Raw genomic sequence first — 23,234 nt, forward strand, 5'->3', positions numbered from 1 at the left:
CTGGAAGTGCCTCAGTGATTTATTTCAACAGGTTTCAGCAGTTTAGCAATTTCTTAAGCAAAAAATTCTTTAAGGATGCAGTTTAATGCATAATCTCAACATGTCACATTTTGGCAGTGATTGCTTAATGCAGCAGTGTGCTAATGAACTGCTCCACTGCATTCTGTGATCATGAATATGAATCTGAGTACTCTAAACTGAACTCAATATACTGATAAGTGACTGTATCTGATTGTGCCAGCAGTGGCATGATTTCTCATTAATGAGCTGAGTTGTTAAGAAATGGAAGAATACTAAACTGGCTAGCTTTGCATTGTCTGATCATGTTTGCCAACAGTGGGTCTGGGAAGAGGGGTAAGCCTTTTCTATTCTTGCTTACCAGAAATCCTTGTAAACACTAGAGCAAGATAAAATTCAGAAGTAATGTTTTATTGTAAGAAATATAAATTTGGATAAACAAAACACAGGCCCAAATTCTACTCTCTGTTACCTAGGTGCAACTCCTTTTGGTTTCAGGGGTCTCCATCAGTGTAGAGTAATCCAGCTTTTAGTGATAACGTGTTCCACGCATTCTCTGGAGGGGAATTTCTGTCATCCCAGAGCATAGCATCACATGACTTCAAAAGATCCTTATCCCTCTAACATCCATAGCAAGAGAGCTCTCGGGTTCTGTACTATGCAGAGCTACTGAGATGATGAAAATGCTGGACTGTTGAGTTCTGAAAGACATATCACTGATAGACCTTCGGCGCTCCAGCCGCCTCTGATTGAAATGTAGAATACTCCTAAATTCTGGTGCTTGCAGAGGTCTTAATTGTTAAGCATTAATGTGTGGAGCCTCATTGGGTACATTTTAAATGGCTCTCTCAGCTTGAATAACCACCCTTTGAAGACACTAAAGCAGCTGTCTGCAATGGCTGCAGCAACAAATTAGCTAGGCCACAAGAGTGTAGAGAGCAGATCAAAAACACTGGCCAGCAATACTATGGCAACGCTGCCTTTGGGGACATTAAAAGCCAACTGTTCCCTGCTATGAGTGCGGAGACCATTTTGGGTTACAGCAGAGGCTGTTCAGCTGCTTCTGTTTAAAGACGTTTTCTATGCTCACACTGTCCGCTCTACTGAAGGGGGCAGCAGTATTGCAAGATCTTCAAGCACAGAGCAATGGCAGAAAGTGATTGGTGGTAAGAGATGGTGCCTGGTGGTCGCCAATATAGGTTTTCCCTGAGAGAAAACATCCCCAAAGCTAAGCATCTTCTGCTTTAAAATCCCACGAGGAAGTCTCAGCTTGTAAAAGTATGCCAATTTAATAACACACCGACTGGATACCTACTTGGCATCACCAAGATTAGACTAGACCTTGGCATCACCAAGGCAATAACATCATCATGGAAACTAAAGAGGCAAATTTCAAACTGTGGGAACCTGGCATATACGCTACTGCATCTGATGTGCAGGCATAAGCCATAATACTTGAATCTCTCAGGACAGACCCTAGAGCTTAAAGTGCTCAAGCGTCATCGTGTACAAATTCTTGAAGCAGGTTCCAAGTGTCTGAAGTGCTGAATGAAGAAATCTGACTGACATGCCAGGGAGGTTCTGGTTGCCTGAGGTGCTACCACCAGTTCCTTCCTGATGTGCACAGTTCCTCAGAGACACGCACTGTGTTGTTCTAGTTATGCACCAAGGAAAGCAGCACCAAAATGCCAACAGTAATAGTGTCTCTGACCAGGGATAAGTCACTCGCAAACATATTGACAGCATTAGTGCCTCAGACACTTTGTTAAATCTCTACGCAGGCACAAGGATTTGCCCTTGCATATCTGACTGCAGAATCAGGGTCACATTTTGCAGTTATACAAAGCTACTGTTGCGTTTGTCTAGTATGATTTTTAACTCATCTTAAATTTGTTTTTTCCCACAGTTCTGTTTTCCTGTAGATGTCCAATGATTTGTTTTCTCTTCATGTTTGTTCCATTATTTTACTATATATTGAAGTTACACTTAATGGATGGCAATTGCCACAATCACAATTCTTTCTTTTTTAAAGACTGACACCGTTTTTAATTTTTTTACCAGTCCTCTGACCCCTTCCCATTTCTCAATAGGGTGACCAGATGTCCTGATTTTATAGGGACAGTCCCGATTTTTATTACCCCCACACCCGTCCCGATTTTTCACACTTGTTGTCTGGTCACCGTACTTCTCAATTAATTTTCAAAAATAATTGACAGTGGTTTGATAAGTTTGTTGTCCCTTCACCAAAGGGATACGTCTTCTAGTCCTGTCAGTTTCAAAACTTCCAAGTGTTCCTTTACCTGTATCTTCATCCGTAGCTATCTTAATAAGGTATTTTTCAGATCTTGAACAGTGAAAATAGGCTGTAACATCCCTTTGGAAACTGTCAATATAGTCAGTGAGTGCTGTGACATCCTGGACAAACCATATTGAATTAAGTTAAACCTTACTGAATTAAGCTTAACATTTTTGGAGTTCATAATATTAAAAATGCAACCATGTATGTGTTATTGTGGAATTGTTTTTACAAAGTTTTCTCTGTCATGCTTTTTACCTTAAGAACAAAGTAAGCTTGCATAGGAAGTGCTACCTGGTAACTTACAGTGGTTGACAATCACTCTGTTATAAGTCTCTGAAGAGAAAGAAAGCAGGTGGCCTAGGGCAGCCTGTCTGTGCTGGGACATACATCATGAAGGCAGGGAACTGTGCAGCCTGGGAATACCACAGTGAGAAGGGAGAGAGACATGGATCTCCATCCAAAAAGGCAATGGCTGGGGAGCAGAAAGCCAAGAATCGATGCTCTTGGTGGACCACTAAGGGGAAATACAGGTGCGGTGGCCCTGAACTGTGACAAGTGCTTCTCAAAATAACATTCAATGTTAATATGTTTGAAGCAATAGGTTTATTGACAAGGGAAATCTACAGTGAAGAAAACAGAAAATAAAATACAGCTAACATTTATCCACAGTATACATGGTAATTTGATAACTATAAGTAAGATAGCAAACTTAGTTGTGGTAGGAGAGATTACCATAGTAAAGTAAATCATGTACAAAATCATTTCTTTTTCTATTGATAGACAGCCTGATTCTGCAAACATTATTAATACAAAGTAGCCAAAACCCCTATTACATAATTATTACTGTAGTGAATATAAATAAAATTCTAGATTTAAATGTCAATAAATAAAAATGACGGGTTTGCCACATGCAGTCACTTTGATTTAAACAAGAGGACATGACCACATTTTCCTTGTGCTTTTGCCTGGCCCAAAGCCTAAAGGCTACTCACCGCCTCTCCCTTTCTGAAATACTACAGAACTGTTAACATTCACCGATACATTATTTTACCGATACATTATTCATGGTATTTCAAAATAAGGGCCTATTCCTGCAAGGTGCTGGGTGCCTCCTGCAACGTATTGAGTGCCCAGATGGATTTAGGATGCTCAGGCCCTCACAGGATTGGGTTCTGAGCATTTTTTCTTCTTTCTTCTCTTCAGCAGTGGGATTGTTGTCTGGGCTTAAGCCTTTTCTACTTTTTGTACTCTGGTTTCAGTAACCGATATTGACTGGAATTTGGGTATCTAGTGGGAAAACTATTGTACTGTGCCTTTATATTAAAAAAAAGCTTTAACTTAATAAACTGGAAGTGGGGTGTATATTTGTATGTGTCTATATAATTAGTGTAAGAGAGGAGAAAAACAATCAGTAGAGCAGTCATTGGCATACTTGTGTGAAATCAATTTTTTTAGCCTAACTTCACTTGCACATCTCTAAAAGAGATCCTGCAGAGTTCCTTGACCTTTTCCCTGATTGAACTCCGTCCCCAAGGTAAGGTACCAATATGTACTTATCATTTTTCTAGGGAAAAAAAAGTATATTCACTATCAAAGTTAACAGGACATTTTAACTGTTCAGCAGAATACTACGCTTGCATGAGAAGTGAGAGAAAGGATTCAGGAATTGAACCTTGGACCCTGGAGTGGCAGCACAGTATATTAGGGGCTAAACATGACTATGAATTAACTAAGTTCTATATCATCCCATGCTGAAAAGGAGAGCACTGTCTTCTCTACAAAAATACATTTGGAGAAAGAAGTGACAGGTAATGAAGTTATTACTTCACTGCATTTGTGGAGCTGTCTCTTTTGCTAATAAAATCCACAGACATACTTTGTGTGTAAGAAGGCTTATGGGAAGTGGCCTGTTGTGTTCAAAAAAATTAAACGAATGAGGGTTAAAAGAATGAGAGAGAGAGAGAGCTGAGTCAAACAGTGAGAGTGAATTGAAAGTACTCTTTTTAACCTTAATCTATGTTGAGAACTGTCAGCTGTTGAAAACTCTAGCATCTGCAATGATGGTCTGTATGGGTAGGTTTTGTTTATCCTGGGGTCAGAGATATTAAAAGAAAGAAAGATTAATCTGATAAAGGTATTGCCATTTCTAATCGAAGTGATGGGAAAATGTGGTATGGAGGTAAGAGGCAAACAGGGTGAGTTATTGTGAAGTGATGAACTACCTTGAAGCTGTAGCAATCAAATAGATAGCTCTCACATCTAAAAATTACTGTGGCATCTTTATTCATCAACAGTTTTGTGCAAGTGTCTCATGCTCAGCCCCCTCCACAAAGCACAGAAGCACTCCGATTTATTTGGTGAAATTAAATCCTAACAGAAGGGACTCGTCTGAGGTTGCTGTTTCTCACTTACCAGAATTAAAGGACATTCATTTCCTGTGGCAACTCATAAAGACAAACTTTTACAAGTTGGAATTTGCTAAGAAATTAAAAAGTACAAAAGAACAAAAATACAGTCCTTCTTTCTGGTCTCAAATGCTGACCTCTTTGTTTTGTACCACTGTCATTTACAAAATGTGGCATATGTTTTTCCTCCCATCTCTGAGGATTCTCCTGTCCTCTGGTTCCCGCAAATCTCAGCCTTTCTGAAATGGGATTGAAAATATTTTGGCCCTGTCTATACTAGTACATAAACTATTTTCAATACTGGTTCAGGTAGACTTGGCGCTGCAAACCTCTGTCAGCAATGGTTCAATTCCTAGTATAGAGACACCCCTTCGTGTGCATAACACCAGACAATGGGAGTTGCGTGCTCATTTGGAGAGGACAGTAGGCCCACATTATAAAAAATCATCCATAAAAAATGTTTTTTTTCAGTTGAGAAGTAAATATTCCAGATTACACGAGGAGAAAAATACAGTATCTCTCCAAGCATTCAGACAGCAAAGTGCTATGAAAACAGAATCCACTGATGTTATTTGAAGAAATAAATTATAGCCCAGTCCTGCAAGGTATTGAACTCCTCCTCCCAGGAGGTGATTGAGCACTCTTGATTCGCATTACAGTTAATGGGAACCAAGGGTGCTCAGAACTTTGCAGGGGCACGCTCTAGTGAAAATGTATGTGGGATATGGTGACCTGAATGAATTTTGTGTGATCAAAAATGTGTTCATCCATAACCATCTATAATGTGGTTCTTTTGCAACATATCCTCCCATGTGCCAGTCTTCTTATCACAAGAGGTTTTTTGGACCAGGGGTAAAATGCAATACATAGAATACTGTAAATATGTATAAATGGATTTGCCTACAAGCTAATATGTGAAAGTGTTACAGAATTGCAGTTTTTCTTTCTTAACTCTGCAGAGTTATAACAAGCACAGAAAAGTTGAAGGATTTAAAGCAGTAATATCTGTATAAATGGCCCAATCCAGCTCCCCTGGGAGCCATTGATTGTAAAAAATGTTGTTCAGGGCCCAAAGGAGAAAATTTCAACATTTGTAGATTCTTCCATGAGTTAGATTTTAAGGTTTACATGTTTCAGAGAAAATAATATTTATATTGTAGTTAACACATGTACATAATTCTAATAAACACAGTTGCTGGATCTTATCCATGATTTTTCCATTCATTACTCTCTCTCTCTCTCGATATATATATATAATAAATGAAGTATTTTATAAAAGAGTTATAAGAGTCAGACAGATTTCCTAATTCATTACATTTGCCAGAACTATAAAAAGATTTTTAATAAAAAAAACTGCATTTCTAAAAGATCAAGTAGTGTAATACTACTTAATTATAGGTGCAGCATACAACATTTTATGGAAAACATTTACAGTCCTTGGAGGAAAGTTAATCAACATTGTGCTTTGCATTTTCTCAAAGATCTTTATTGCTAGTTTTATAGCTTATCAGAAGTTCTTATACTGGATAGACTAGATACAGTATAGATAGATGTTTACACTATTTGCCCAGTTTTGGAATATGTTTGTCCAAACTTATCAAAGAGATCAATGGATGGTAACACTGTTTCGAAGTTCTAGAAAAAACAGAGAGGAAAAAAGACAGTTAAGTTTGGGTATTTTTGTTTGTTTTTTCACTTTAATTTTTTAGTATACTTAATAGGTCTGTAGATATTGTACAGTTCCATTGGTCTTGCTTCCATTTTAATTTTCCTGTTACACAAGGTAAAATTTAGGATGTAAGTTATGCACAAAAATATTTAGGACCTATGCTGAAGCTTACATATGACATTGTGAAACACTTCAAAATGTACATTATAGATTGGGGAGAAAATTCTGGATCAATAGACTTAATTAAAAATAAATATCTATTATAAACTGTACATAACTGTAAGTATTGTAAATTTTATTTCTCTGCCACACAGACTGAATGTTATAGCCTTTTGCAAATCACGATGCACTAAACACATCCTCCTGTCTGCAAAACAGTTAAGCAAAAAATGTCTCAAATAAGATCCAGTAGGATTTTCTTAAAATATTTAAAATGTTCCCCGTTTACAAAAAGTAAAATAGGGATGTTCAATTAGTAAGTAGATGAGAACTGGTATAAAATAATGATCAAATATAGAAATAAGAAAAGAAATTAAAAAACCAACATCAATTGGCCATGGACTCACATATGACAGAAAAGATACAGGACTGAATACTGCTTGCCTTACTCACATGAACAGTCCTATTTTCTTTTAGGGGGATACTTGCATGAGTAAAGCGAACAAGATTTGGCACACAAAGTACAGGTGAATTTGTGCTGTAATGGTAGTGGTATAATGCAAATATAGTCCACAAGCAACCAAGCCAAATGGCTTCAAGATTCTAAGTTATTTTGCCCAGTGCACACTAATTAACCTGACTAATTAACCCATTGCACTAGAACAGTGGTTCCCAGACTTGTTCCGCTGCTTGTGCAGGGAAAGTCCCTGGCGGGTCAGGCAGGTTTGTTTACCTGCCACGTCCGCAGGTTCGGCCGATCGCGGCTCCCAGTGGCCGCGGTTCACTGCTCCAGGCCAATGGGAGCTGCTGGAAGCGGCGGCCAGTATGTCCCTCAGCCCGCGCTGCTTCCAGCAGCTCCCATTGGCCTGGAGCAGCGAACCATGGCCACTGGGAGCCGCGATCGGCCGAACCTGCAGACGCGGCAGGTAAACAAACCGGCCCGGCCCGCCAGGGGCTTTCCCTGCACAAGCGGTGGAACAAGTTTGGTAACCACTGCACTAGAAAGTCCCAAGTGTTGGAGTCAATAGGTTAAAGTGATCATAACAAGAGGTGTGTTGGCCTCTTTTTCATGGGTCCTGAAAAAAATGCTAGTATCATCAGCAAAACTAAAGCTTTGCATTGTATTAACATTTCACTCTGGGGAAGCTTCTTTTTGGATGCAAGTATATCCAGGGCGGAGTCCAGAGAGAGACTCAAAGCGAAAAATTGAGCTGTTCAATACAATTCCATTTCGCAATAACATTCTCAACGTTTTGTTTTCTTTTCAGTGCAGAACAAAAATATATTTAGAAAGTTGTTGTGAAACAGAATGGTCGTTCTCTGGCCCGCTCTACTTTTGATTCCAACCCGGCACTGAGTACTATGCAGATCTATCCCTATGCTCATGTGGAACCCCACTGATTTCAGTGGCACCCCATACAAATGCAGGTGTCTGCCCATAGTTCTCGGTGCAGGATCAGGGTCCTTATTTGCATACCAAATAATCAAAAGATAACTTTTAATTTCTAACATCTGACACTTGGCAGCTTCCTGTGCCTGCAAACTCTCCGATGCAAAGTTCACAAAATAGCAAGTTACACTTCTTAAGTCAAAAGAAAACACGTTCCCTTTCTGATTTGAAAGGTACCATTGTCCCTTGACATCTTGTAAGATTTATTTCCAGAGAGATCTTCAGTGTAAGTGTAGAACGCCCCATGCGTCACCTTTTTTTATTTATGAAACAAAGTATTTCTAAAATAGATTTGTTTATTTTAATGCTTTTTTATATTATTATAGTTTAATTTCCATTGTATTTTCGGTACCCCAAGCATTTTGGTGGTACAGGAGGGTCTGTAAAAACTATTCTTGTGATTACGGTAATAATTATTACAATTACTACCAGTGTAACTGCAAACAGATTGCCTTTCCTGAGACAAAGATAGTTGTACTTGATTTGCTGAGTTCACCATGCTGATATCATTGGTGTAGGTGGATAGAAAACATATGACAAACACAGAAAGGTGCTCTAGTTTCATAGAGACCAAACTGATAGTATCATTATCATTTATTTAGCACCTACATTATTCTAGAATTCAAGAAAGGTGTTAATTGTTCTGTAGTTTTGATCAGGAAAAAATATTTTTAATGTTCATGTAGAAAAATCAATTACTCTTCATTTTAATTTTTAATAAATTGTAAAAGGTTAAAAAACACACTAGATTTTTTTTTGGGGGGGGGGAAAGGCTACTAGCAAACACCCACCCCTTTTATCAGGAAAAAATTGGGAATGGTGGTTCTGAACATTGAAGAAGTCTTCATTTGGCAGAGCAGACGGCATTTGCTATTAAGATGCCTGGCCAAACAAAAACAATTGACTGCCAAAATTAGCTCCTTGGGACAATTTAGGAGCCTTTGAAGTGAACGGCTTTTTGAGCTGGAACTAAGCCCAGGTCTAGCTTCAAACCCAAGTCAAAATGACAAAGAGGAAATTTTCTGTGCTACTTACTCCCTCAGTGTAAGATTACTTTGGGTTGGCAGCTGTACTGTTTATCTTGTTATTTAAAGCTATTTCACTGGATACTCACAACTGAGTATTTAAACAACTGGCTCTGATCGTGGCGACAGCAGTTATGTTTGACCACATCTAGGCAAGACCTTACAGTTTGATAGGGTAAATAAATTCACTGATGACTGTGCAGTTAGACCAATTAAAGATGTATATAAAATACACTGAATAAATAGACCCATCATGTTTGCAACACAGGAAAAAATGTGAACATATTTTTAGCAAAAAAACCTAGTAATTTATTTACTTAAATATATAGAGCTTAATTATGACTCTGCTCTGCTGGTGCACTAAAAGGGAAGAAGGCATAGGAAACCGTGCCCCAGAGTATGCTGGCATGCTCTCGCTCTGGGTGTGTATGCTTATTGCCTCATATAGGGTGTTTCTATACTGCCTCATCATTTCTCTTCCTTTCCTATTCTTTACTGCTACTTAGAGCAGAGGACTCTAAGGTCCTCTGACAGGGGATCATTGGAGCATAGTACATGGCTGGCCAAATCCCCTTCTGTCCCCACTCAACACCTGCTGGGAGGGTGGGCAGCATACAGCTGACTTTATCTGATGTGGGGATTTTCCTGTTAGAGCACCTCTGTATCCTCCTCTGCCATTGGAGCAGCACAAAGAGGAAGGAGCTGCACTTAGCTATGATTGCAAAATAATTCATGAAAACTCAGAGAAGGTGAAGTGAATGCATCTTATTTATAAACTATAAATTACACTCAAGCTACTCTGTAAAGTCCCAATTTAAAGATACATTTTTATTCTAACATGGGGGCAAATGTCTTTTACATATTCACAAACTATGCTCATGAAAAGATATTTCTCTTTAAATCAGTTGTTATATGCATTAGTGAATTTATTTAGTTGTTAGCCAACAGGTATATGCTATATGTATTGCACACCATATTAATATATATTACACATTGTGTTATATATAAATGTTAGCACAGACTTTATATTTGAATGGTATTCTGCTTACTCTTGTTCACTCATGGTAAGTATCCCATAACACACTGCAAAGCTGAAGTCAGCTTTGGTGCTAGCAAATACAAAATCTGTCAAAATCAAGATACATACATTCCATGTCCTAGTACAGATACTTCCACGGGCAACTGTTTTGGAATATGGTATCCAAACAGAGACAAAGTATGTAACAAAACAATAAGTTAAGGAATTGTTACAAACTGGTGGGTTGGATTTTAGTGACATATAGAGAGTTTTGTACCTTGTAAAACTATACTATAAATTAGGGTGTCCAGACAGCAAGTGTGAAAAATCGGGACGGGGGTGAGGGGTAATAGGAGCCTATATAGAAGTCGGGACTGTCCCTATAAAATCGGGACATCTGTCACCCTACTATAAATATAGCTTGTTTAAATGCATATTTCCAAAGTATACTTTTGTGTAAGATAAGAATTGCTTCCCAGAAGAAGGGCATGCATGTTTCCTTTATGTATGGTACTGTTTCGTCTTTAGACAATAAATTTGAGTTTGGTTATTTGGTCTCTTGAACATTTTTCAAAATGAACTACAAGTGTATTCAATCCATTGGCTATACAATTAATCAACACAGTCAAAAGGCTCTCACCACAAAAATTCAATAGCAATATGTAAGCAGGGCCATCTTCCAGATGGCATACCTGTGACTGATTTTTCCAGCTGCATTGCCATTTCCTATGCATTTCCTATAACAGGTATAATACAAGATAATGAAATAGAGGACCAGATCCTCCAGTCCAGTGTGGCCACTTTGCAACGTACTATTGGTGGATTCTGCATATGGAGTCGGTGTGTCTCCATCATCCTGAGATGATTACCCGAGTTCAAGTGGATCCTTAAGTGACACAAACATAGTGTACAGAATCTACACCACCTCCCCTTCCAGCTGCCTATATAGGGGGCATGGATGGAGGAAAAAGCGGTATGGTCCACACTATCTTTTAACTTGCCAATCCTTTGCTGTTTCAGCTATTTATGGCTGTTTTGCAGTTGGTATACATTAGTGCACCACTAGTCTGCACTAACGTACAGCCCTACACTGAACAGCCCCAGGTCTGGGGTAGTAAGGTACAAAGGTAAGCTTCATGAAACTTTTGCACCATATCCTTTTTAATTTGTGCTGTGTGTGCCTTGGCTGTAGCCAGTGGGATCTGACCTGTGTTGCATTGACCTATTTGATTGTCATGTCTACTCCTCGCCTATGGACAAAGGATTTAAAAAAGGGGCAGCATGTAGTCAGCAAGCAAAGAACTGTCTCAGTGAGCAGACTCTCAAGAGAGTTAAGACCAAAGCAGACTGTGAAGAACTTCAAAAAGATCTCACAAAACTAAGTGATTGGGCAACAAAATGGCAAATGAAATGTAATGTGGATAAATGTAAAGTAATTCATGTTGGAAAAAATAACCCCAACTATACATACAATATGATGGGGGCTAATTTAGCTACAACTAATCAGGAAAGAGATCTTGGAGTCATCGTGGATAGTTCTCTGAAAACGTCCACGCAGTGTGACGCGGCAGTCAAAAAAGCAAACAGGATGTTAGGAATCATTAAAAAAGGGATAGAGAATAAGACGGAGAATATCCTATTGCCCTTATATAAATTCATGGTATGCCCGCATCTTGAATACTGCGTACAGATGTGGTCTCCTCATCTCAAAAAAGCTATACTGGCATTAGAAAAGGTTCAGAGAAGGGCAACTAAAATGATTAGGGGTTTGGAACGGGTCCCATATGAGGAGAGACTAAAGAGACTAGGACTTTTCAGCTTGGAAAAGAGGAGACTAAGGGGGGATATGATAGAGGTATATAAAATCATGAGTGGTGTGGAGAAAGGGAATAAGTAAAAGTTATTTACTTGTTCCCATAATATAAGAACTAGGGGTCACCAAATGAAATTAATGGGCAGCAGGTTTAATACAAATAAAAGGAAGTTCTTCTTCACACAGCGCACAGTCAACTTCTGGAAGTCCTTGCCTGAGGAGGTTGTGAAGGCTAGGACTATAACAGGGTTTAAAAGAGATCTAGATAAATTCATGGAGGTTAAGTCCATTCATGGCTATTAGCCAGGATGGGTAAGGAATGGTGTCCCTAGCATCTGTTTGTCAGAGGGTGGAGATGGATGGCAGGAGAGAGATCACTTGATCATTACCTGTTAGGTTCACTCCCTCCAGGGCATCTGGCATTGGCCACTGTTGGCAGACAGGATACTGGGCTGGATGGACCTTTGGTCTGACCCAATATGACCATTCTTATGTTCTTATGACTCCTGTGATCGCAATATGGACTTTGTAAAACAAAAAATCTACAATTAATGCTCAAGTAGTTTACATTGGGGATGTTGTTGATAAAAATCAATTCCAAAGAAATTTTACATCTGACTGAGGGCAATTGGTACCTCTGATAATTTTGATTCAGCAACAATTTATAAAATGGCTTCAAAATTAAAATTCAAGATTTTAATTACATCTAACATTCAAAACAGATGCTCCATTTTGCACACACAATTGACTGCACACAAGTAATAGAATTTACAAGCAATCAGCCCCCCCTTTTTTTTAACAGAAATCATCTTTGCACGTGTAAATTTTATTACTTGTGTGTGCAAACTATATGGACATTTGCAAAGCTCTATGTGCACAAATGGGTACCCGTTGGAAGGCTGTTTGAAAATGGCCCCTCGTGTTTCCAGCAAAAAAAATTATATTAATAGTTTCTTTCAACAATAACATGGAGAGTACAGTGCATAAATATGCACATAACTAAAAAATGCCTTTCTGAGGTCTTATCAAGCAATGTGTGGTAGAGGTTGGAACTATAGTTAGGCATCAGCTTGAAGAAGGAAAGCCTATTACTTCAATCCAAAACAAAAGTAGGCAGAAAGCAGCATATTCCTATCTCCCAAACTTTTGGATGCTAAGGCCAGAGGGGACCATTATGATTATCTACTCTGACCTCCTGCATAACACAGACCATAGAATTTCCCTCCATAATTCTGCATTAAGCCTGTAATTAACTATGAAGCTGATGGGCAGTTGCTGAACTTGGAACGTTATGGTTCGTGATGTGAACTTTGAATGTCCTTTGTCTATGGTGATAAAGTTCCATTTTTAAAGAGGTACCTAAATATAGATTGCCATGACAGACTGAAACAGCTCCACATACTTCTGCTCCAAAGGTTAATTGTGTAACCTCTGCAATAAACAACATTCTCCCTAGACTCGTGATCCACAGACCAAGGTTTCTTCTGAACCAACCTGGGCAATCTACAAGACAGCCCAATACACCACCACTGCACAATGTCATTTGTGACAATATGCTCTGAGAAAATGTAAACAAATCTATATGGGTCTCAGAAAAAAAATCTGACATCAAAGTAAGTGCTGTGATAACATGTTCTATCCAATGCAAGACATGCAGTCATGACAGTCATATTTGGGGGGGGGAAATGGCAACCGGAAGTAACAATATATGCAGTCATGAAAAAAATGTAATGTTATGCTATGTAGGGTCACAGTTACCAAAATCCTCACTCTGTCCTTGGATTAGTGAGTACTGCTAGCAGGGATATTCAACTCATCTCTGCTTAACTTCCATTTTGAGTCAATATCCTGGGACATATGTCATTTATTTTTAAAGAAGGATTAAATCAGGGATGCTGTTTAAAATAATCATTGATATAGTATGATCCTTTCTATGTAACTCTAGGTGTCCATGTGTAAGTATATCCTTGATGTTAGTGCCTGTGATAGTAAAATTAGAGCTTTAAACTGAGCTGTCCTCATAAGCCCCATGACCTTTTAATAGCCACAGAGATTTCTAACAAAGAAAGCAGATCAGAAGTGGGAATCTGTTATAAAAGTAAAATGTTGATCTAGCCAAGTTCTTGCTTTGTAAATTTATCAGTACTGGTTAACAACATTTCCAACTAGTACAAGGGCTTGTGACATGACAAAATTAGTATAACAACCTATTCTGTCAATACAACACAAATGTCATTTCAAGTGCTCAAAACCCACTAAGCTACCCTAAAAAAGATTGATTTATCTGCTCCAATGTTTCTTTGGGGGCAAACTTTTCTCACAACTGAAACCAATTAGTGGGCCTGGCACTTGTAGTGCAGAATGTAGGTCAGTGTCAAGTAATAAAAAAGTATTGACTTTTCTCTGTCTGTAAGCAGCATGAAAGGGGTGCCATGGCCTTGTCGTATATGAAAAGAGCTCCATTAATTTCACTTATTTCAACCGGGGCTGTCAAATACTAATGCTTCTATTGCACTTTTCACACAAAGTACATTGACACCAATCCTGGCCCCAGTGATACAAGTTTACAATATTTCAGCTAGTGAAAGGGGTCTGGACTATAATTTTTAATTCCCACCAGTACATTTAGACACCTTAAGCAGCATTGCTCATGAGAGCTACTGAGAGAGATGAGCTGGGACATTAATAATGGCTACCCACTTCTCCTGGGTAGCAGGAACTATTTCTTGTGGATAGCCCCTCCAATTAATTAGCCAGGAAGTACAGGATGCAAATGCCTGACATAACAGTGTTTTTTTGTGGCTGGTGGGCATAGACTGCCAGTTGTGTTTTCTGATGTGGACTAATGTCCACAAACCAGAGATAAGTCTCCTGTGACTTAAGGCTATAAAGGTGAAAAGCTAATGTGTTAACCAATTGGGTCACTTAGCCCCTTAAAATAGGCTATATTAACAAAGGTATGTATTAGACATCGGCCTTCATTGTGTCTGTGTGGGGGTATTGACTCTCAGGGAGGCACAGTGCCTATTGGAAGCTCCCTGCAGTGGGAGAACAGCACTGAAATACTTAACAATGTAGTGTGTGATCTCCTTGTTAGCCAGCTGACGCAGTGGAGAGGGGAAATAGGCCATGGACATACCCCCACCCTTTTGGAATGGCTAATACTCTTAACAATTCTTACCTTTCTATAGTCAGTTCACTCAGGTAAGTGCAAGGAATGAAATCACAACTAGCTTCTGCAAGGGAGTTCAAGTAAGGAAAGGACCCTTCACCTTTCACATATCGTGTACCAGCAGAGCAGCCGATCAAAATCCAGCCCATAATGTTGTGATATTGTTTCCCTCTATTCCTTGCAATGTCCATCCTTAACTAGCTGTTTTTCTACACTTGGACTTAATGGAACTTCTTGACAAGCTCCAAATGTGATGTCTAGTTAAATCCCACTTGCAAATGCAAACAACACTGACAACAATAAACTCTCTGATTCAAAAAGCCTGACTGAGTAATGTAGAGGGCAATTTTCAACTTACTTTATTGATTTTATAAGTGAAAATCTTACCCTTTGAATCAACTTGTCATTAGATCTTAAAATAAAAAGCAATATTGCCTAGCCATTACAAAAGCCAATTTTATATTCTTCTGTATGACACTTTCATCAGGCAACTTTTTTCTGCTTGTTAGTTTGCTCTTTTATTGACAGGAAGCATATGATAATATGTTGCACAAAAATCAAGAAATTATTCTCACAGTAGGAAGTCTAGCAACACTATTTAATAGCTTTCAAACAGGGGAAGAAAACATTAATTGCTGTTTACTTTATGCAACAAATATTTCATTGTAATTATACTTAAATTTTACTAAGCCTTAAAACTGTCACTGGTTTACACCCATTTCCTCTTGGGAGTTATAAATGAAAGAACCAAACGCAAGCAGGGCTTGCTAAAATTATGAAAGATTTCTAATTACTGCTGATGAATTTGAAAAAGGACTAATCTGATAATTACATAGGTCTAGATCCTTACTGTATGATCTGCCTAGTGTGAGGAGGCAGAGCATCTGGAACAGCCCTGCAGGGGAGATTGTGACTCATGATCTCCCTGCTGCTCTAGGGAGGAAGTACCCTGCCAGATCTATACCTGCACGCTGTTCTTCCCCCTAGCACAGCTATGCTGGCTGGTATGTTGAAGATGGAGCCTTGGCTTTGCCCAGCCCCCACCCCATGCTGTCCAATGTACCTGCACAGGATGGGAGGGGAGACATAGCAGCTCTGTGGAGCCTACTTCCCTCCCCACACTGCTAGTCATGGTACAGGTAGTCCACGCCGGGGAGTAAAAGGACATCCCCTTACTCTCATGCACAGCTGCAAGGGCCAAGCAATGGCTTGATAGAAGAGAATGAAGTTTTAGGTAATGTGACCGCTTAAGTCACTGTTTAATATTTCCAATTCTTTGGTAATGAACAAACACTTCTCATAAAAACTGGGTATTTTACAGTAATTGTACACAGTGAGCATTTTAAATGGGCCAATTCTGGATGTTCTTACTCAGTTTTTACTAAGCCTTCCTCAGGCAAACCAGATGCCAGCTTCCATGGGAGTTTTGCCTGAGAAAGGACTGAGTGGAAACTGGATAAGGACATCAAGACTTGGATCAATGGGATTATTTCCCCCTAAATGCTGACTCTCTAAATTTAGCCTGGGATATGACAACAGTAGAATACTTTTCTTTTTGGCTTGTGCAATCTCAGCAGTAATAATGATCTGTGCTCCAAATTCGGCCCTCGTAACACCTGCAACCCCACTGCATTCACAAGTAAATGTAAGTAAGATCAGAATTCAGCCCTATCATTTGAACTTGGTTAAAAAGTCTATTGCTGATGTGGAAGCCAGATTAGAATCCAGCTCTTTCTGCCATATCTGTATTGGCTCTGCAATGCTGAAACAAAAGAAAAAATAAAAATAAAAAAATAAAAAAGAAACAAAACCTTATTTTTTATGAATTCTATGCAGCTGTAACTCTGAATACACACAGGAAACCGATCTATGGAAGAGGAAATTGGGACTTTTACATAGTCACTTTTCAGGGTGGGACTCCCCTTTTTGGCAATTTCCGATCCCAGCCTCAGTTTTAAAAAGTGTAATATTCTTCACAGACTAGTCTGCAAAAGCAAACATTACAGTGTATACTGTATTATACTTTCATACACATTATTAAAATAATCTGTGGAAACTGCACTACCCAAATTTTTGTTCTGCCTGTGTCTGAACAGGCCCAATATCTATATTTGAACCAAAATTGCTAAAGATGATATTCTATTTTCTGAACTAATGTGGTCTTTTTTACAAGTAAATTAAATTAAGAAAGCAATGTGAATTTCTTCACAAGCTATTTCATACTTGGATACCCTTGAACTTTACTGAATCTGGGCTAAAAAACAAATGTGCAGGTGAAATAGTTTGATTGGTATTCAGAATCCCAAGAGTTACTTATTTGCTATTGTCATTCAAATCTCGATTTATTGCAGGCCACTTTCAAAAAGCATTTTTTAAAAGGGGAGTAGACATTTAGTAGCTTCATCTTAATTTATCTAAGGTGTATAAATGACATTTGTCAAAAATGAAAACACACTGATGAGTAATAAATAAACCTTTTATGAGGCTATTAAATCCAAGTGAGGTGGAACTATGCCTAACATTACAATCCTGTGTACATATAAAAACACTGTCTTTAAAAGCTTTTGATGAAAAGTGAGGGGGTGGGAATGTAAACAGAGACCTTCCATCCTTATACTAATTCTTTGGCCTGATGATCGCTCACTTTCCAACTGCTGGCAATAGGATATGTGCTAGAAAATAATGCATTTAGGCATGAGTATCTTGATTTATGACATTTATATGCCGCTCTTTCATTGTCTAATATGCTCAACTCTAGCATTCTCTTTCCAGAGCCAACTGTGGTCTGCCAAGACCAGACCAGCGCCATGTTTAACCTGCTGGACTAAAGCCAAAAAACACTTTTAACCTGCCCCGATCAAGTTGCATCTATCTTAAATTGACAGAATCATGCCAGCAGGAACTAAGGTGGAATAAATTCTGAATTGACAATCCCAAACCACTTTTCACTTTACCAGTAAAAGTCAGAACCACATGAAACAATGGTCAGGTTAATCTGAAGTGGTATCTGATGCTTAGGGCTTGTCTTCACTACCCGCCTGGATCGGCGGGTAGAAATCGATCTCTTTGGGATCGAATTATCGCGTCTCGTCGGGATGCGACAATCGATCCCCGAATTGACGCGCGTACTCCACCAGCACAGGTAGGAGTAAGCGCCGTCGACGGGGGAGCCGCGGCAGTCGATTTGCCGCCGTCCTCACAGCGGGGTAAGTCGGCTCGGATACGTCAAATTCAGCTACGCTATTCGCATAGCTGAATTTGCGTATCTTAAATTGATCTCCCCCCCAGTGTAGACCTAGCCTTAGAAGTGATTCCAGTTTGGCATTTTTTATGTTGTTCTGGATCAGGTTTCTGGAAGTGAGCTGTGATTTTTTTTTTTTAAGGTAAATCAGAGTTAGTTTTGAATCCAACAGGTTGTAAGTAACTGGCTTAATTCTAGTGGGTTGGAGGTGGTTCTAATTTGTTTGTTTTTAATTGGTTTTTACATGTGAGAGGGCATTTTAAATTAATTCTAGTAGGCTGACTGTTTTCAGCAACTCAGATGGTTAAGGGTAGTTCAGGCTTGGCTTCCTCAGGTTAGAAATAGTGGTGGTTTGATGCAGTGTGGTTTTGACTTGGTCCAGCTTAGATGAGTGTAAGGGCATGTCTACACAAACACTGAGTGCATGGCAAGGGGAGTGTAAATCTACAGCACTCCAGTGTGCCATGCGCTAACTGTCCATGTGGACCCTGCTGCTGTGCACTTAAAGTCTCCTAATGTGATTTGACCAGCAGTACACAACGTGCACTAGAGAACTTCTAGTGTGCAGGAGCAGGGTCCACATGGATGGTTAATCTGTAGATCAGTGGCTCTCAAACTTTTTTACTGGTGACCCCTTTCACACAGCAAGTCTCTGAGTGCGACCCCCCCCCCATATAAATTAAAAACACTTTTTTATATATTTAACACCATTATAAATGCTGGAGGCAAAGCGGGGCTTGGGGTGGAGGCTGACAGCTTGCGGACCCCCCCCCATATAATAACCTCGCAACCCCCCATGTAATAACCTCGTGACCCTCTGCAGGATCCCGACCCCCAGTTTGAGAACCCCTTCTGTAGATTAACAACTCAGCTTGTTGTGCACTAATTGTTTGTCTAGAAAAGCTCTGAGTTAAGAAAAAATAGTTACAGACATTTCTAATTTTGTGTGATTGATTAGACTTCAAAATTAATTGGAAAAAACACGAAATATTCCTAAATCAGTAACATAATAAAGATTTTGTATTTATTTTGCAGAATTTGCATGTGTGAATGCTCATGTGCAAATACCTGAACAAAGCAATGCACAGTACAATATTTCTGAGAGCACTGAAAAAGTTACTGAACAGGAGGGATGGGGTGTAAGAAGAAGTGCATCCGAAGAAGTGAGGTTTTTACCCACGAAAGCTTATGCCCAAATAAATCTGTTAGTCTTTAAGGTGCCACCAGACTCCTTGTTGTTGGTGTAAGAAGATGCACTCTAACTCCTTTTCCAGCCTTAGTAATGACTCTTTATTCAGAATAGTTAAAATGTTTGCAATTATCATGCAATAAAGTGAACCAATTACATTATTTTAAGTCTTGTGCCTGTTTTAGGATTATCTTTCATCTTCTTATTTGTCACAATTTGTGAGTTTAAGCACGCTTTAGAACATTCTGAGCCATACAATATTACCAGGTGCATCTTTTCTTTTTAAAATCGCAGCCAGTACACCTCTTGTCACAACTTAGAGAGGTGTTATGAGCCTTGCATGTTGCTAAGGGTAAATATCCTTCACTAGCTGTCTCAATACAACCACTAAGTGGTCAAGGGTATATCTTAACTTTTCTGTTATATTAAAGAGAGAGTATTGGATCACTGTTCTTGTGTTTTAGGACAGTCCCACCATAAAGGCAGGGAGTTAGTTTACATTTCACCCTCTACAGCATGCATCTGATATGTCTGAAAATCTTTTTCAGCTGAGAGGCTATCCTGAACTAACTGAAACAAGATCTTGTAATGGTAACACAGATGGGAGAGGAGGCAGCCATCACTAGATCAGCGACCACTACTCAAATAAAAATGTCCTTTTTGAGAGATTTTCTCCTTTTCATGTAATTACATTTATCTTCCATTTCTAGTTTGATGATTTTTCTAAACACAAAAAAACTGATGATACCCTTTCAGCCTGAATCCGTTGTTACTCTTTCAGTGTCTGCAAGAAGTTTCTGGAAATCTGCCAGAAATTATGGATTAAGAGCATGGATTAAGGGCAAAGTGTTTAACTGTAGGTAGTTAAAGGCTGGAACACTGAGCAAAGTAAATGTTTTTCCATAACTTTTCCACGTCCAATTTTATCTCATCTCTAAACGACCAATCCATTCTCTGCAATCCTATCTCTTCTCCCTTCCCACTTGTGCATACACAAAAAATGGAATTCGTGTCTCCCAGAAGGAGATTTGAAGTATACCTAATTGGTTTTAAAGTGGAGGAGAAAGGCTGGCCATAACTCTGGTTTTATCCCAGATTTTAAAGGTAGTAGTTTCACTGCAAGATAAGACCTTTTCTGAGGCAGTTTTTGCTGCCTGGGAAGGAAAATTAATGTTCTTACAATCCTTTTGTTCTCCTTTGTTACAATACTTGTGTTTATCCCCACTTTATTACAAAACTAGTGTTATTAATTGGGTCTGCACAGCAGTATCCTCTAAGATACTAGGTGGTGCACTATGGGGTACGTATCTCTCTCTTTCTCTCTCTCTCTTAATTTCATCTAAATAAATAATTTTGAAAAGGATCTCTATGGGGAAGATTAAAAACACAAAAATAATTTATGGAAGTAGTGCCAATTTGGCCACTGTGATTTTTCCCATGCACAATGTTATTACTTTTTGCTGACTCAGTAGACCTCTTTTTTTTTTGTGTGTTTTTTGTTGTATTTTCAGCAAGAGAATATAGTTTGACTCCTAGAGTTAATCCAACTGTGAGTTAAATTGACACCTAGATATTTTATACAATGTTGTTTAGCCACCGAAATCAAAATGCATCTTGTAAATGAAGATAATCTGCATAACATGGGGAGACTTCAGTCATCAGGATTGTTATCCAGGTGTACAGTCATCAACATGCTATTGTCCGACTAAAGTTGGATTTTATAAATCACTATGCCTGCTTTTAGATCATATATATTTGGACTAAGTGTTTGCACAAATTGATCTATTTAGCTCAGACATACGAGGATGTCTCTGTTCTGTTATCTCTATGAAAAGGAAGAGTTGGAGCAATCGGTATTGGTTCTTACTTCGGCTCTATCGAAGGGGTTTATATAAAAGTCATGTTCAATCTATGACCAAATCCTGTCTTCCTGGCCCACTTTCCCAATGACCCTTCTCATGAAGTGGCACTTAACCTGACTTTCATTGCATCTGGGAAAAGAAGAATATTAGGCACAGCCCTCAGTCAGTGCTTCAGTTCTTCTGCCAGTAATTTTCTCCTCTTTATGAGATAATCTGTTCCTGTATCAGGATGGGGGAGTTCTCTCTACCTCACTGTTCACATAACCTGTTCCTGTTCTTCAAAATCATGGATGCAACTGATTAAATCACTCAGTTGGGCAGTGGCCACTGGATATGGGAGGGGGGGGGGAAGAGGGTAGGGAGGGGTTAGGGTAGAAGAGATCTATCCATAGCCACTGAGAAGTTACTATTTTTCCCCATATATGACTAAAGCGTTATGTTATTTAATATATTTCCAAAGTGGCTACTTTAGCACTCCATCCTTTTATTTTTTAAATAAAAATAATAGTTGAAATACTCTATTCCATTATATCATATTATTATATTAGTAGTAATAATGCATAGTATGCACTACTACTACTGACGTTATGAAATAATGTAACTATAAAAATACTATAATATGGAAAATATATAAAATAAAATTTGAATCAAAATTCCAACACAATTTCAAAATTCCAACATGAAAATTTTCTGAAACCGACATTTTTTGGAATTTCCATTTTGCAAGTAATTTATCAAATATTTGCTTTTGCTCTCATTTGAAATCTCAAAAATTCTAGTGAAACAGATATATTGGGTTTCAACCAGGTCTAGCCATGATACAAGTTGTCTGCCTTTTCGAATAGTGCGCCACAGTAGTCCTGAAATATTTTTGCTGGATGAAAACTCATCAGACACCCCAAACAAGCTATTTTGTCCTCAGGACCTCTATCCTACAAATATATTTTATATTGTGTGTGTGTGTGTGTGTGTGTGTGTAATGTCTAAATATGATAATAGTTTTAAGCATACATTTGTGTGTGCCCAATTGATACACACAAATACACTCTGGGGCAATCACAGCAGGTATTTTCACATGCATATGGTCAGATAGGCATCTAACTGGCCATTTGCATGCACAAAGACTGGGTATACTTGAGTATTTGTGTGCATAAGGTACATAAACAAACTCAGCTGGCTATTATTTATTTGGTATCAGTCTTCCCTTACTCATAAATCTTTTAGGCTATGTTGGCATGGTTCCAGCCATTTCAGGGTATTTACTGTTTTATTTTTACCCTGTCTTCTCTCTATATATATATGTATGTTTAGGAAGAACCAACAGTAGGTGGCATTTAGGGGCTAATGAGGCTAAATCTCATCAATAATACACAACTGCGTGGCTGAAGTACTGCATTGTACAGTAGTATCTGCTGCCCCCAGGGGATTTCTGATGGAGGTGTAACACACAGGCTACAGCGAGCAGAGGGAAAAGGCACAGAACAGGGGATGCATACTTCTGTGGGGCTAATTCAGAATATAGGATTCCTTGCACATGCTCCCGGCGGCCAGAGTTCTTCTCTGGAGCCTCTGACCCAGAGTGCTGGGGACGGTTCTGATATGGTTTACATGGTTTCTGATTCTGGTGATGGATGTTAAGTAGAGAAGGCAAGGGTCTGAGGATGGATTTTTCTGTATCAGGAGGGGTATGTTGGGTAGTTAAGAATTCAGAGATAAAGAGGTGGTTCTGAACTATGGAGAGATTAGGTAGGAAGAGGCGGTGTTCGGAGATAGGGATGTTTGTGTGCATGCATGTGTTTATGAGCAGGTGGGGATTGTGGGGAGCTAAGGAGATTTGAAGAGAGTGCAGAGGGGAATGGAGTCGTCTAGAGAAGGAAGGTGTGAGTGAATTGGGGTGTGTATGTATCAGAGGGG

At 39.0% G+C, this 23,234-nt stretch overlaps 1 protein-coding gene across 1 annotated transcript in view; it reads right to left on the bottom strand.

Annotated features, from left to right (window-relative positions):
* Nucleotides 1-6,170: 6,170 nt before the first annotated feature.
* The window catches only part of SPATA17 (spermatogenesis associated 17), a 178,271-nt gene continuing 161,207 nt past the window's right edge, over nt 6,171-23,234 (bottom strand). Inside the window, exon 10 of the mRNA XM_024209331.1 lies at nt 6,171-6,357. Coding sequence (XP_024065099.1) covers nt 6,277-6,357 — 81 coding nt within the window. The 3' untranslated portion in view covers nt 6,171-6,276. The remainder of the gene's footprint in view (nt 6,358-23,234) is intronic.

Source organism: Terrapene carolina, unplaced genomic scaffold (assembly GCF_002925995.2).
Source record: "Terrapene carolina triunguis isolate 2854851 unplaced genomic scaffold, T_m_triunguis-2.0 Scaffold262, whole genome shotgun sequence".
Lineage (NCBI taxonomy): Eukaryota > Metazoa > Chordata > Testudines > Emydidae > Terrapene > Terrapene triunguis.